At 46.4% G+C, this 15,437-nt stretch overlaps 1 protein-coding gene across 3 annotated transcripts in view; it reads right to left on the bottom strand.

Annotated features, from left to right (window-relative positions):
- The window catches only part of RHBG (Rh family B glycoprotein), a 115,458-nt gene that overhangs the window by 26,187 nt on the left and 73,834 nt on the right, over nucleotides 1-15,437 (bottom strand). Inside the window, exons 1-2 of one of the 3 annotated variants that reach the window (XM_063947088.1) lie at nucleotides 12,961-13,039; nucleotides 12,564-12,755 (exon numbers count right to left, since the gene is read on the bottom strand). The exons of 1 other annotated variant lie outside the window; for it this stretch is intronic. In XM_063947088.1, coding sequence (XP_063803158.1) covers nucleotides 12,564-12,753 — 190 coding nt within the window. In that variant the 5' untranslated portion in view covers nucleotides 12,754-12,755; nucleotides 12,961-13,039. Of the gene's footprint in view, nucleotides 1-12,563; nucleotides 12,756-12,960; nucleotides 13,040-15,437 lie in introns of those variants that run through there. One more of the 3 variants, XM_063947087.1, reaches the window with a different exon arrangement.

Genomic DNA, 15,437 nt, shown 5'->3' with positions numbered 1-15,437 from the left:
TCTCCCCCACTGCCTGCTCCCACCTTGCTCACCTCTTTAACCTGTCCCTCTCCACCGGCATCTTCCCCTCACCATTCAAACATGCTCTGGTCTCGCCTATTCTCAAAAAACCCAACCTCGACCCCTCATCACCCACTAACTACCGCCCCATCTCTCTTCTCCCTTTCGCCTCCAAATTACTTGAATGACTAGTCTACAGCCGTCTCACAAGCTACCTCTCTGACAACTCCATCCTCGATCCACTACAATCTGGCTTTCGCCCACTCCACTCAACTGAGACTGCCCTGGTGAAAGTCACCAATGACCTGCTTTCAGCCAAATCCAGGGGCCACTTCTCTCTGCTCATCCTTCTGGACCTCTCTGCTGCCTTTGACACCGTAGATCATCCTCTCCTCCTCGGCACACTCCAAAACGCTGGCCTCTCTAGCACTGTCCTTGACTGGTTTTCTTCTTACCTCACTAACCGCTCCTTCTCTGTGTCTGCCTCAAGCACCACCTCACACCCTTCCATCCTTCCTGTTGGTGTCCCTCAGGGTTCTGTCCTTGGACCCCTTCTGTTCTCCCTGTATACCTCTTCCCTGGGTGCGCTCATTAACTCATTTGGCCTTCAATACCACCTCTATGCTGATGACACACAACTCTACCTCTCATCTCCTGATCTGTCCCCCTCTGTCCTCTCTCAGGTTTCCAGCTGCCTCTCTGCAATCTCCTCCTGGATGTCTGAACGCTCTCTAAAGCTCAACATAGACAAAACGGAACTCATCATCTTCCCCCCATCCAGAGCAACACCCCCGACCAATATCTCCATCATTGTTGACAACACCACCATCTCCCCCGTTCCCCAACTCCGCTGCCTGGGCATCACTCTTGACTCCTCCCTCTCCTTTGCACCCCACATCCAAGCCCTGGCACAATCCTGTCGTTTCCAGCTACGCAACATTGCTCGTATCAGGCCATATCTCTCCCAGAGTGCAACTAAACTCATCATCCACTCACTGGTCATCTCACGACTTGACTACTGCAATGTCCTCCTCACTGGCCTTGCTTGCTCCCATCTTGCTCCCCTCCAATCTGTCCTGAACTCCGCAGCTAGGCTTATCTTCCTCTCCCGCCGCACCACATCTGCCACTCCCCTTCAACAAAATCTACACTGGCTCCCATTCCCCTACAGAATCCTCTTCAAACTCCTCACCCTCACATACAAGGCCATCTCTAATTCCACTGCTCCCTACATCTCCAACCTCCTTTCCCTTCATACTCCCTCCCGCCCCCTGCGGTCGACTAATGACCGTCGCCTCTCCACTGCCCTGGTCACTGCTTCCCATGCACGAGTTCAGGATTTTGCCCGTGCTGCACCCCTTCAGTGGTACGCACTCCCCCGCTCCATTAGACTCTCCCCAACCTTGCAAAGCTTCAAACGGGCACTTAAAACCCACCTATTCATCAAAGCATACCCTCCCGATGCATAACCCAGTGCTTTAGCCGCGCCTCCACCCCCCTGCCTCATGCCGTGAACATCTCAGCTTTGCTTGCATACTGCCATCAGGCTACCTCCCACTTGCCTGCACCTCTTGTCATCTGTCTGTCGCCCCTCCCCAATAGATTGTTAGCTCTTCAGAGCAGGGCCCTCTTTCCTCTTGTTATCTAAGCCCTCGTCTCAACACATTTCACTCACAGCTCTCCCCTACTCAATGACAATCTTTATCCTGCTAGTAAAGGCTCATCTTCATCTATGGCCACCAGCCTCTAGTAGTACGATGAGCACTCCCTCAATACTTACATCTTAGCTGTATTATGTCTTGAGAATGTGTGGTGCTCTGTTACCTGTACTCTATTTCTGTTATTTATTTACTGTAATGCAATGTTTTGTCTCCCTGTACTGTCCTTTGTACGGCGCTGCGAAACACATGTGGCGCCTTATAAATAAAATGTAATAATAATAATAATAATAATAATAATAATAGGTGTTACTCAGGGATGTGCAGTCAGGGGCGGTAGGAGGCAGTGCCTCCCCTGTCATTAATGATTAAAATAATACAAAGAAGATACTTATGACACATATTCTGTGTTTTAAGTGTCATCTCTATATTATGATAATCATTTTAATACCTTAAATTGGTTTGGGAGGCATCGATAGCAGTGCCTCCTGTTGGCAAGTGGAATTGGATTAAGCTGGGGCGGGGCCAAGCATTTTGGCTGTAAAAGCCCATTTTAAAAAATGGTGAAAGCGGCACTTCTACAAGTGCCTCGTTGACAGGGATACCACACCCACGTCAGCGAGGCAGCGGTGATTGGACGGCGGATCCAGTGCTGGATCCGCTGTCCAATCACCCATATGCAGTGGGCGTAAGCGGCGGCAGGACCCGGCGGTGACTGGCGTTGGAGCCGTCCCGGCTGTAGCAGCGGCGGCCCTGAAGGCGGTGGTGTTGTGGGGCGTGCAGCGGCGACTGAGGACAGCAGCACCGGCACAATACCAGGTGTTTACACTGTCCTGGACACACAAGTGAGACAGGGGGCCGCTGGGCATTGCATTGATTTTATATATATATATATATATATATATATATATATATATCAGTGCCTCCCCAGCCTATGACCTCACCGCAAGTCACTGGTGTTACTGTCATAGTCTCCCTGACTATGCTTTTTCAAAAGTAGGCAAGTATGTATTCAGCTCACAAGCCAATAAGGTCTCTCCAACGTAAACAGGGGTAATGCGTAATATCAGCTGGTACGCCCTGGAAACAGGCATTTCTTGGGGATATACTTACTGAATGATAAATGGGCCCCAAAGAGAGAGCACTGTATATAAATAACCTTTAATGATAGTGCCCCTTTAAGAGGCATCATGGGCTCCCAGACTAGTTTGTTTTTCCCTTCCCATAAGGACAGTCTCAGCCCTGAGGCAGAACACCAGCACTTCAGACCTTTCATGCGTGAAACTGCCACTGTGATGGAAAGCGACATCAGGCCGGTACGGCTATTAACTATTTGAAAGTAAATGATAGTAAAATGCCAACCAGTTCCCACAGGAGAGAATCTGTTATGACCTCCCCACATAGAGGCCGATGCCGTGTTTTATTAAAGTCACTTTTCATGTCTTCACCCCTGAGCAAGAGTAGGCCACAATGGACAAGTTATACACCTCTCCGGGGCAACTCAACTTGCAGCCGGGTAGGTGATGAGGCGTCATTATGGGGCTGCAGGCCACACCCAGGTGTCACCCTCTGAGGGCATGACAACAAAATGGCGGCTCCTCCGCAGTGACTTTGAGCCGGAAGCTAGAATCAGCATCTCCAGGACTGCTAGACGCGCCCTCTGAGTGATGGAAGCGGGTAGGGCTTTTGGGGGGAGTGCCGCAAGGCCATGCCCCTTTTTGGATGCACATCTTATCTTCATCTCTCACGGTGATCATCACTGTGCGCCCAACAGGACCCAGCGCCCTAGACTGCTGCCTAATGATAGCACCGGCTCTGCCTATCCCTAAAATAGCGTACCTTAGTCAGTGTTGTGGCTAGAGTTATAAATAGGGTCTTATGAAACCCCCCAAAATTAATTTGACATAAATCAAATGAATTTCTGCTAAAAAAAATAAAAAATAAAAAGTGTTCAATCCAGATTGTTAATGCTTTCCGTGCCCAATTCCCACCTTTGGCCACCTGCAGTCACTGTGAAAGAAGAGAGAACGTTGGTAACACAGGGCCCGATTCACAGATAAACTTTAATTCAACATTAACACACAGCTCCGAAGTGATGAGATCTGCACATTTGCTGGACTCGTACTGCGCATGGGCCGATCTGCGGCTGCGATGTCTGACACGCTGCTGGCGTTTAGAGGACACAATCGAGGGGGTGATAAAACAGCACTCCAGAATAAATGGGCCTGTCAGACCCATTTTTTTTTAGGCAACCTGAAGCCAGTGGCTATGTCCTCAGACGGAGCTTCCCTGGCCCCTGCCAGCGTGATGCAGACACCCTGAGTAACCTGAGAGTTAGCAAGTGTCAGATGTTCATGAGATTGTCCGATGCAGCGTCCGAGAACCCAGCATCAGATCAGAGTAGCTGCAGAGTCACATCTATTTACATCCTGCGTCATTTGCGTATTATCGTATAAAGATACAGCAGCGACTATAGCGCCCACCTCTGAATCAGCCCCAGTCTTAACAGAAGTCATGCATGTTTGGGCAATAATTAAATGACCCCTTCCAATGAAGATGTTTGATAAAGCAGGACACAGGTTGAAGATTAAGAGATAGGAACTTTAATTACATCAAGTCGTTTAAAATATGTTTATTAATTCCGGGAGTATTGCAAGTGTAAACAAACTTTAATTGAAGACCTTCACAATAAAAAAAATAAAAGACTTTTAAATAACCGGTCGCTGCTGCGAGATAGAACAGGATGAAACTGTGCGACCGTCCTGACGGAACTAATGACCCTACACGAGGTCATCAGCTGGAGGTCAGAACATCAGTAAGAACACTAGTAGGATATAATCTAACTGGGACATGGACCACCAGAACCTGATGGCGCTGTGTAACTTCCATCTACCTGCCATAGTGAGGTACACCGTGAGACATAACTCTGAGCGATCACATAGGAAACCTCACATGATCTGCATGTAACTGCGCAACGTATGCCCCGGGCGCCACGTATCCACATACAGCGAGGACGTGCTGGCAGTACTGGGAACCATACAGGGCTGTGCGTACGTTAAATTACACCAGTTTAAAGATGGAACTTTTGCACCAGAGACAGGGTTGGTGCAAGTGCACTCTAATAAGTGATGCCGGGGAAAGCAAGTGCAAATGTCTACCAAACTAATCAAGGGCATGGAGACGCTGGAATACGAGGAAAGGCTTGCAAGGCTAGGCACAGAGGCGGATTGGCCATAGGGCTCCGACGCACCCGTGGCGCCTGTTTTGTTTGAGGACATGTGATCCTATTTATAGACAATAATGAATAAGATGCAAAATAATTTGCTTATATAAAAAATGTCTTTGCCACTTAACCTGTGATTGCAGATGATCTAGCGTATGCTCTGTCTGCCTGCTTGGCTGACATATAAGATTGAGTGAATCATATAATGTGCTCATAATATTTAATTTTATTTCCTTTTAACTTCCCCCTTGATGCTGGACATGCCCACTATCTGGAAAGTCTTGGGGGAAGGGTGCTGCTGCCATGGCCCATGGCTAGACCTTACATTTCTGGTGCTGCCCATGTGGGGCCACTAGTACAAATTTTTCCAGGGCCGCTTTTTGTTCCCAATCCGCCCCTGGCTAGGCATGTTTACATTGGAAAAGAGGAGACTAAGAGGGGACATGCTCTACATCTACAAATATATAAGGGGTCAATACATAGAGCTTGGGAGGGACCTGTTTTCTATAAGATCAGCACAGAGGACACGTGGTCACTCGCTTAGGTTAGAGGAGAGGAGTTTCCGCACATTGAGGCGAAAAGGTTTTTTCACAGTAAGGACAATACGTGTTTGGAATTCCCTGCCTGAGAGAGTAGTAATGGCGGACTCAGTCAACACCTTTAAGAATGGGTTAGATGAATTCCTATTGGATAAAGATATTCAGGGTTATGGTGCGTAGGTACGCATTATAGTTAATATAACTAGTCCTAACATAAAAATAGCTAGTCCTATAATAATACTGCATAGGAGACCTCAAATAGGTTGAACTCGATGGACAATTGTCTTTTTTCAACCTTAGTTACTATGTTATAGATGGAGGCAGCTATGCCGCAGAGATGGGTACAACTCTGTACACACTTGGGGCCAAATTCAGAACCGAACGCAGTCGCGCGTTGGCCACAGTGCGCGTGCGCGACCTTACACACTGCACCTGCATCCAGGAAGGATGCAGCCGCAGTGTGACTGACAGCGGAGGCCATCGGGGGGGCGTCATAGCGTTGTTCTGAGGGGGGTTGGATGGGACCGTTTTCGGGGCGGCTGTGTGACATCACACGCAGAAGCTCCGATTGAAAAAAATGGAGGTGGGCTGCCTGATAGCGCATCCAGACTGCACTGCCACGCCCCCTGTGCCGCGTCACTCCCTCTGAACCACCCCCCCCCCCTCTGTGCTGACCTGCCAGCTCCCTCCTGGAGAGAGACTTTAGGATGTCAGCAACTATGCCTAAATGTATTATTGATTAATTAGTCCTTTAAAAATCAATCACAACATGCAAAATAACTCAAAACATAAAGAAGGCAGGATGCTTAATCCCCACATACACTGCAACTCGTACCTACGTCCATTGGACACACTGTATAGCACACGTTTGTGTAACATCACCGTGCAATTAACTGCAAACTACAGGACATGTGCTTGGTTTCGTCCATTAAGCCTGGTTGCGGCACATTTTGCGTGCCCAATTCTCTGCGCTGCAGACCCTCCCTGCGCCGCTGTGTCCTCTCAACATTGTTTTTTTATTATTTATAAATCTGGTTTTTCAGGTTCTTTCCAGCTTGTGTCGGTGAAATCTCACAGGTAGGGTTGCCACATCATCCCTTTAACATGCATGAATTTACACAGATTCTGGGGCTGGCTGACTGCAAGTCGCCATTTCATCTGGCTTTAATCAGCCACAGAACCTGTTTGATGATCTGGAAACCCTGCCTACAGGTGGAATCAAACAAGGCATGTCTGACAGCTGAACACGTCACTTTCCCTTTCATGCTGCTAAGAGATGCCTTAATCCCAGCCATTCAGGAGCTGTAAGAAGGATGGGATTTGGAACACAGGGGCAGACGTATTAAGCCTGAAGAAGTGATGAAGCAGTGGTAAGTGCAAGGTGATAACGAACCAGCCAATCAGCTCCTAACTGTCATTTTTCAAACCCGTAATGATTGGCTGCTGCGTTATCACCTTACACTTATCACTACTTTATCACTTCTCCAGGCTTAATACATCTGCCCCACAGTTCCAAACAGTGTCAGACCCTTTGTCACTGCGGCGCCAATCCAGGTTAGTCCCAGATCTGTGCCGTTCACACGTGTGCAGTGCCAGTGTTTAAGAGGACATCTCCTTGTGCTGGAATGCAGCTCTCCCCATGCTGTAAACGGGTGGAGCCTTTCCACTGAGCATAAACCTTGGTCGATGCGCGTTCACGTGCAAAAACCCGGGTTTTTGAAGGCAGTAGAAAAGGCGTATTACAGACAGACGCATAGACGGAACCGCTTCTACAGTGGAACGGAGTACAAGATATAGAAACACAGGGGCAGATTTATTAAACCTGGAGAAGTGATAAAGTGGAAGGTGATAACGCACCAGCCAATCAGCTCCTGACTTCAGTACGCCCCTGTGTCCTCTGGGTGTGCATCCCTGTGGACCATGTTGAGTGTCTTTAGACTCCATCATGCAGCAGCCAGGACAGCAGGAGTATTGCCATGGGGGAAGAGGCGTAACCTATGCATGACAGACAGCCTGCAGCAGCCACTGAAGGGTGGTCACTGTAGCAGCCATGTAGGAGAGGGGTGGGCTATAGCTAAGTACCCTGCTGAGAGTGTTATAGCTGCACTTTAGCCCCGCGGAGCAGGAACGGAGTGCGGCCTAATGACGTTGAGTGCCAGCCCCGCCCCGGCAAATTGCTGCAATTTGCAGCTCTGCGGGGCTAAAACGCAGCGATTTACATCATTTTAGCCCCTCCCTCATATAATCTCCCTATCCTGCCCACTTCACTAAGAAATGTGCGGGATGTGGGAGAGCCGCCTACTCCTCCAGGAGTGCGGGGGACTACCTCAAAAAATTGGAAGTCTCCTGCAAATTCCCGGACAGTAGGCAAGTATATCCTATATAAAGCCTACATGTCAGGGGACCTTCTTCTCAGGTATTGCCCACACCCTGGAGAAAAGGGAGATGCATCTTTATATATAGCGCACACATATTCCGCAGAGCACATGCCCCTTGCACCACACCATACACTAAAAGGGGGGTTGGGGAATTTCACTCACTGAGAAAGATACCCCTTTATGTTGTCCCTCGTTATTGCCTCATTGTCCATATTAGCTACCAGCCCCTTTGCTGTCAGATTGCAATTAGGTTCGAACATCGATAGTTTAAGTTTGATGGTTTGAAGCCCTGGTTTGAGGCCTACGACCGAGGGTCATGTGCAGATGTCCAAACCCTACTCTTGCATGGTAAACAAGGTCTGACATACACAGTGCTCAGGTGGGTGTGTCACATGGGTAGGAGCACAACCTATCCCGTCATTCATCAAGCTCCGCGGGGCGTGGCTCTGTTTACAGTACCACCTTGCTCACTCAGAGTGAGGAAGCTAAGGCCTGGCGCTGTGGTCCTTACACTGGGGGATGGGCTTGACATTCCAGCAAACGGGATGCGGTTTATTTGACGGCTGACGGGATCCCGGCGTTCAGGATACGGACGCCGGAATCCTGACCGAAGCCCGGTATAACCACTCGGAGAATCTCGTTCTGGCATTCCGGCTGTCGGGATTCTGGCTGTCGGGATTCCGTTGTCAGTCTCCGGACTGCTGGGATCCCGACTGTTGGTAAATCATACCGAACCCCAGCAAACAATAGGGGATAAACAAGTCAAGGATAGGTTTAGGACTTTCTGTCTGGGTACAAGCACCCTGAGGAGCCTGGGTAATGCACTGTTCTCATCACTCTCACATGCAGAACATTGTACAGCGTCACCCACAATACCTACACGGCATAGCTGGTACTTTCTAATTACACTGACCCTGGATATATCTGACGTGGTGGTTGTCTGTGTGGAGTTTACATGTCCTCTGTGTGCTTGTGTGTCTTTCCTGTTGATCCAGTTTCCTCCCACACTACAGAACATACTGCTAGGTTAATTGGGGTCTGACCAAAAATTGACCCATGCGTGTGTTCTGATGGACTAAAAAAAAAAAAAACATTCTCCATAAAGCGCTACCTAATGAGTGTATGATACATAAGTAATGGTTAATAATAATTAACAGTTAATAATAATACAAGATATTTAGCATATTCAGAATAATACAGCTGTTGTAATATAAAGCAAGCTGTAGGTTTTGATATACCATATACAAAGAATGCTAGAAAATGGGAATGGTTTGCTTTACCTGTAGGGGTAAATTTACTAAGGTGGGAGGGTTTTTTTTTTTTTAGAACTGGTGTTGTTGCTCATAACAACCAATCAGATTCTACTTAACATTTATCTAGCTGCTTCTAGAAAATAATAGATAAAATCTGATTGGTTGCTATGATCAACATCACCAGTTCCCCCCCAAAAAACTCACGCCGTAGTAAATTTACCCCGTAGTGTGTAAACATATGAAGGCAGTACGGGTGGTGTAATGGTTAGCTTTACTGCCTCACAGCACTGAGGTCATGGGTTTGATTCCCACCGCGGCCTTAACTGTGTGGAGTTTGTATATTCTCCCTGTACTTGTGTGGGTTTCCTCCGGGTACTCCGGTTTCCTCCCACAATCCAAAAATATACTGGTAGGTTAATTGGCTCCCAACAAAAATTAACCCTACTGAATGTCTGTGTGTACATGTGGTAGGGAATATAGATTGTAAGCTCCCTTGGGGCAGGGACTGATGTGAATGGCCAATTATTCTCTGTAAAGCGCTGCGGAATATGTGTGCGCTACATAAATAACTGGTAATAATAAAAAATAAAAGGGGTAGAATCAGATGTTTTATAACTTGCTAATAACAGTGCAGTCTATTGATCAAAGCCAGTGGCTTGAATTGTGAGGGAAATATGGCAGCAGGCAATGAGCAACCACCGATTAGTGCTCCGATTAGCTTTTTCTGGCATTGAAAGAAATGCATGTTAGCAGATTATAGCTGCCGCTACAATATAATGTTTCAGTGAGTTCCAGTTTAAAAACATCATTTAATTTCCTGTGAATAGAACCATATAGCGTATACCACTCAGAGCCGGCCCTAACCAATATGATGCCCTAGGCACGATTTTGGCTGGTGCCCACTAGCACCGCCGCTAGTTCTGCAGGACATGCCTGGCATGAGTCAGCTGGCAGCTCTGCTAATGTTGGGGTGCCTTTTGTTTATGAAAATGCATCTTATTTGCATTACTATGTGGTTAGGATGCACAAGCAGCTTCTGCTGATTAAAATGATATGCAGCATGCCTATATTCTGTGTGCGACTGCATCTGCATACGAAATGCTACATTACAGTGATTTCCACAGAATATAGGAATGCCGCATATCATTTTAATCAGCAGAAGCTGCTGGTGCCCCTAAGCATACTAAATGCCCTAGGCATTTGCCTAGTTTGCCTATGCCTAAGGCCGGCTCTGATACCACTTAACGGGCGTTATTTCCCCCGCTGATATCAGCAGTTCCTCTCTTCTCTAAACTTTATGTTGCTTTATTTTGTGTATTTGCATCCCTATGACTACTTGCCTTTTGCCCCCATAACTTGCCCCCTCAGGTTGCCTCATCATAGGTGCAGCCTTGTAGTCTACCATAACTTGCACATTAAAGAAGGTGTACATACTTCCAACATTCTCACTATTCTACAACCTTCTTCTGATACGCTGCGCCCATTTCACAGTCCGCAACTCTGTACAGGCCCATCAAGAGCAGGACTACTGGGAATCCCTATATAAAACCTAGAATATCTAAAACAAGGGGGCATAGGGACATCTATGCCACTCTCCCTGACTGTCGGGGAGGATCCTGGATTTCTGCCATTCTCCTAGATGCCATAAGAGGTGGTCAGGTCAATCAGGGATCAATGACGCAATCGCCGGCATAACCTCACCCTACCCCCCATCCCCTGTGTGGTGCAAAATATGTCAGCTGCGGGCATCTGCAGGGGTGCGTAATGTGTCACCAGTGTGGAAGCAAATTAGTGATAGACTAATGCCGTGATATAATGAGCATTCTAACATTGGGGTAAGAAAAAACCCAGAATGCCAACATAAGGAAACATTTATATCAAAGCAAAGGTGTTAGTCCGTGGAACGTCTCCCAGCAGAGGTAGCAGGGACTCCCAACTCCAAAACTGAATAGGACAAACATAGGACGAGGATTTATAATCTTTATTATAGGATCCTTATTACCAGGATTTATAATTACCCTTCTATTAAAAACTAAATGAAAATAAAAATCAGCATAGAGGGCGGGATGTACTAAGGGAAAAATGCGGTAAAACCTCAGTTTTGGGGGATTTTACCGCATTTTCAAATGTACTAAGACCCGGCCGACGGTTTTTCGGCACCCAGGGTATCGCCATCTCTGGATGGCGATACCCTATAGGAGCCTATGGGCTTCTTATCGCCGGCCGGCCGCCGCCGATGCTGACCCCCCTCCTCCCCGGAATACCTTCCTCCAAGCAGCCTGGACCCGGAAGATAAACTCCTCCTCCCCCTAGCAACGCAGCCGGAGGTCCTTCCGGGTGCAGGGGGGAGGAGGAGGCTCCAGGGACAGCCTGCTGCCTGCTTCCCGGTGTGCGGGGAGTGTGGAGAGCCCAGGGAGGTGACGGAAGACCCCCCAACACACCACCTTACAGGTATCGCAGGGGGGCCTCCGTCAGCGCATTACGATGTCGAGCTCGTATGTTAGTACATATGCGATCAACATCGCTGCGATGGGCGGTGATGTATGTTATACATCCCGCCCTATATGTGCAAAGCATTCTTCAGTATTTAGGGGGTTATTCAGAGTTATTAACAAACCAAAAAAAGTTAGCAATTGGGCAAAACCATGTGCACTGCAGGTGGGGCAGATGTAACATGTGCAGAGAGAGTTAGGTTTGGGTGGGGTGTGTTCACACTGAAATCTAAATTGCAGTGTAGAAATAAAGCAGCCAGTATTTACCCTGCACAGACACAATATAACCCACCGAAATCTAACTCTCTCTGCACATGTTACATATGTCCCACCTGCAGTGCTGCGTGGTTTTGCCCAATTGCTAACTTTTTTGGTTTGCTAACAACTCTGAATAACCCCCTTATCCCTCAGCTTCTATGCCGTTATACAGTATTTAAGACGTTCACTTGCCTGCAGGCAAACAAATAAGCTTTTATGAATCAGAGGTAATTATTGATTTGACTGTCCAGACGCAGGTGTTATTGTCTTCACACGTTGCTGCACTATTGCTCCATAACACTGAGAGGAGAGTATGAAACGGGGCAGCTGCAATGCAGATGGAGCAGAATGTAGTGTGGAAATGTGGAATAAAATAGTGGGGTGATTGTCACAAAAGGCTGACGTGAACTAATGCAATGATGATCCCATCTAGAACTTCATTATGTACTTGTAGTGTTAATAATTTACAGATTACAACCAGATCCTGAGGATCCCTCGTGACTGACAAATATTGCTGACCCGCTCACCCTTTAGAATTGGGAATAAACTGCATTTGTGTTAACGTTATAAACAACTAGGTCTCTGTTCCTGCAAACAGGAAAAACACCAACAGCCGGTCCTTTGCGTGCACAACGTACAGCACTATGTACATAAAGAGGAAATATAACCTCTTGCCCCAAGAGCTTGCACTTCAGGATGCTAAGAAAAGCTCTCAACAAGTGAAAACGACTGCAGCCAATTTGGCAAAGTGTCCGTACTTACTTGGGTATCGGTAGTAAAAGTCATTGTCGCCGTTGGTCTTGTTGTTATTATGTAGCTCATGGTGCCAGGCGTTGGCGTCAGTTTCATCGTCATACCTGACAAAGATGGCGAAAAGGATGATGGTGATGGCTTGGAGCAGGAGGCAGAAGAGGGGTAGTTTGACCCTCATGTTGGTGGAGTGACTTCCCATGGCTGGTATCCGGAGGAGACCCAGGGAGAGAAGAGAAAGAGAGGGAGAGAAGGAAAGAAGCTCAGCAGTAATAGGGAGTCAGGCTCCCTCTGTCACTGTAATTTTGTGCAGAGACATTTAATCTCGGTGCTGCACAGATCCCGCCTGCCCTGTACTACAAGGACTTCCCCGTGTGCACAAAACTCACGCCCTCTATCCCAGGACAACCTGTCTTAGCACATCCAAAGATCCAAAGGTCTCCCAAAGACGGAGTAGGCAGTGTCTCTTTCCTGTACCGTCTGACAGATGTTGTCAGGTGTCAGTGCCTGTGAAATAATATATATAACGCTCAGTGACAGCAGAACAGAGAAGGATCACATTACAGATGGGACTCAGAGAGAAGATACTCCGGGACTGAGTGCCAGCTCTGCAACCCAGACTCATCTTATAGGGCTGTTAATTCAAATGTAACTCAAACAGTGTAGCTTTCATTTTGCTTATCGCAGCATTTCATGCTTTAGGTACCACCGGTATCATAAAACAGGATCACAGGAGCCCTGGAAACCGGATCGCTTCGCCGGAAAGGTAAGTATCCATAAATTGCCACTTAACAAAGCTATATATCGCATCGAACTGATGGGATACATAGGGAAAAAGTAACAATTCTCTTTTTACTTTCTTCATGAACAGACCCCAAAGTGTAAAAGTGGAGTAAGCTCAGAAATCTCCGATTTCTGCGGGGTTAACCCTTTGATAAGTAGCACAGTGTGATAAATCAGCCTTTTTCTGCTACTTGTTTCACGCAGGCAAATAAAAGTACAGTGCGGCGTAATGTTAATAAGAGGTACTACTGTATGGCGTAACGTGAATAAGAGGTACTACTGTATGGCGTAATGTGAATAAGAGGTACTACTGTATGGTGTGACGTGAATAAGAGGTACTACTGTATGGCGTGATGTGAATAAGAAGCACTACTGTATGGCGTGACGTGAATAAGAGGTACTACTCTATGGTGTGACATGAATAAGGGGTACTACAATATGGCGTGACGTAAATAAGAGGCACTACTGTATGGCGTGAAATGAATAAGAGGTACTACTTTATGGCGTGACGTGAATAAGAGGTACTATTGTATGGTGTGACGTAAATAAGAGGTACTACTGTATGGTGGAACATGAATAGGAGGTACTACTGTATGGTGTGACATGAATAGGAGGTACTACTGTATGGCGTGACATGAAAAAGAGGTACTACTGTATGGCGTGATGTGAATAAGGGGTACTACAGTATGGCGTGACGTGAATAAGAGGCACTACTGCATGGCATGTGTGAATAAGAGGCACTACTGTATGGTGTGACGTGAATAAGAGGTACTACTGTATGGTGTGATGTGAATAAGAGGTACTACTGTATGGTGTGACGTGAAAAAGAGGCACTACTGTATGGTGTGACGTGAATAAGAGGTACTACTGTATGGTGTGATGTGAATAAGAGGTACTACTGTATGGTGTGACGTGAAAAAGAGGTACTACTGTATGGTGTGATGTGAATAAGAGGTACTACTGTATGGTGGAACATAAATAAGAGGTACTACTGTATGGTGTGATATGAATAAGAGGTACTACTGTATGGTGTGATATGAATAGGAGGTACTACTGTATGGTGTGACGTGAATAAGAGGTACTACTGTATGTTGTAACGTGAATAAGGGGTACTTTTGTGTGACATAATTTGATTTAGGAGTTGTGTGGCCATGCCCCTCCCTTGTAGTGCGCAATATCCCCTCTTTCAAATGTTTAGTTAAGGCTATGTGGTTGACCACTATATAGTAGGTATTTATTAAAGGGGTTTCCAATATTTTTATATTATTCCCATGATTGGTGCTTTTTCAATAACCTTTTTACATAGAGTTGCTTTAAACTTGCTATGATCTTCATGATGAAGCTTTAGTTTGGAGAAGCACTCTTGCAGACCAGGTATACTCATTTTATTTGTGCGCAGATGTACTCCAATCAGTTCACTCTGTGACAGCTGTTTGCACTTGGGTGTATAGAAAAGTATTTTAGCTAAAAGAGTTAAAGCTTATGTAATACACTTTGTGCCTGATACAGACTTGAATATACGTCCACTGGTGGAATGTACACTCCAGGAAGTCAATGAATCGTTAATTGATTCAAGACTTATAAAACAAATTCACAGTGTTATTACAGAAAACTAATAACAATAATTGATTCAAGACTTATAAAACAAATTCACAGTGTTATTACAGAAAACTAATAACAATAAGACATGAGCTACTTATTGTGACAGCTGTGCTGGGTCCAAAGGATACGATCAGGTGGTTCATAGAAGACATAGAGGGATGATGGAGTTTTTCAACAAAAAGTCATTTTAGTGAGGACAAAAAATAACATTTGTTTCATCACTGCTCTAAATCAAAAATTTCAGCCCAGCCTGACGGCCATTGACAATTGATTAGAATGTGACTAATTATTTAAGACTATATTATTTGAGACCTCTATTTCCTTATGTTATTGCACTGAGACATTCTGTTTAGTTGGAGGTGCCCCTCCGTCCCCTTTGCAGGATAGAGAAAAACAGGCTGAGAAAAGCATGCCTGGTCTTTCAACTGCGACTATTCAGTCCTTTCATTTAGGGGACAATAACCCGGGGATTATGAAGTAGCCGCAATGCATAAATCATCA

The sequence above is a fragment of the Pseudophryne corroboree genome, chromosome 12 (genome assembly GCF_028390025.1).
Source record: "Pseudophryne corroboree isolate aPseCor3 chromosome 12, aPseCor3.hap2, whole genome shotgun sequence".
NCBI lineage: Eukaryota > Metazoa > Chordata > Amphibia > Anura > Myobatrachidae > Pseudophryne > Pseudophryne corroboree.
The sequence above is the reverse complement of the archived record's forward strand: the minus strand, read 5'-3'. Positions and strand labels throughout refer to the sequence as shown.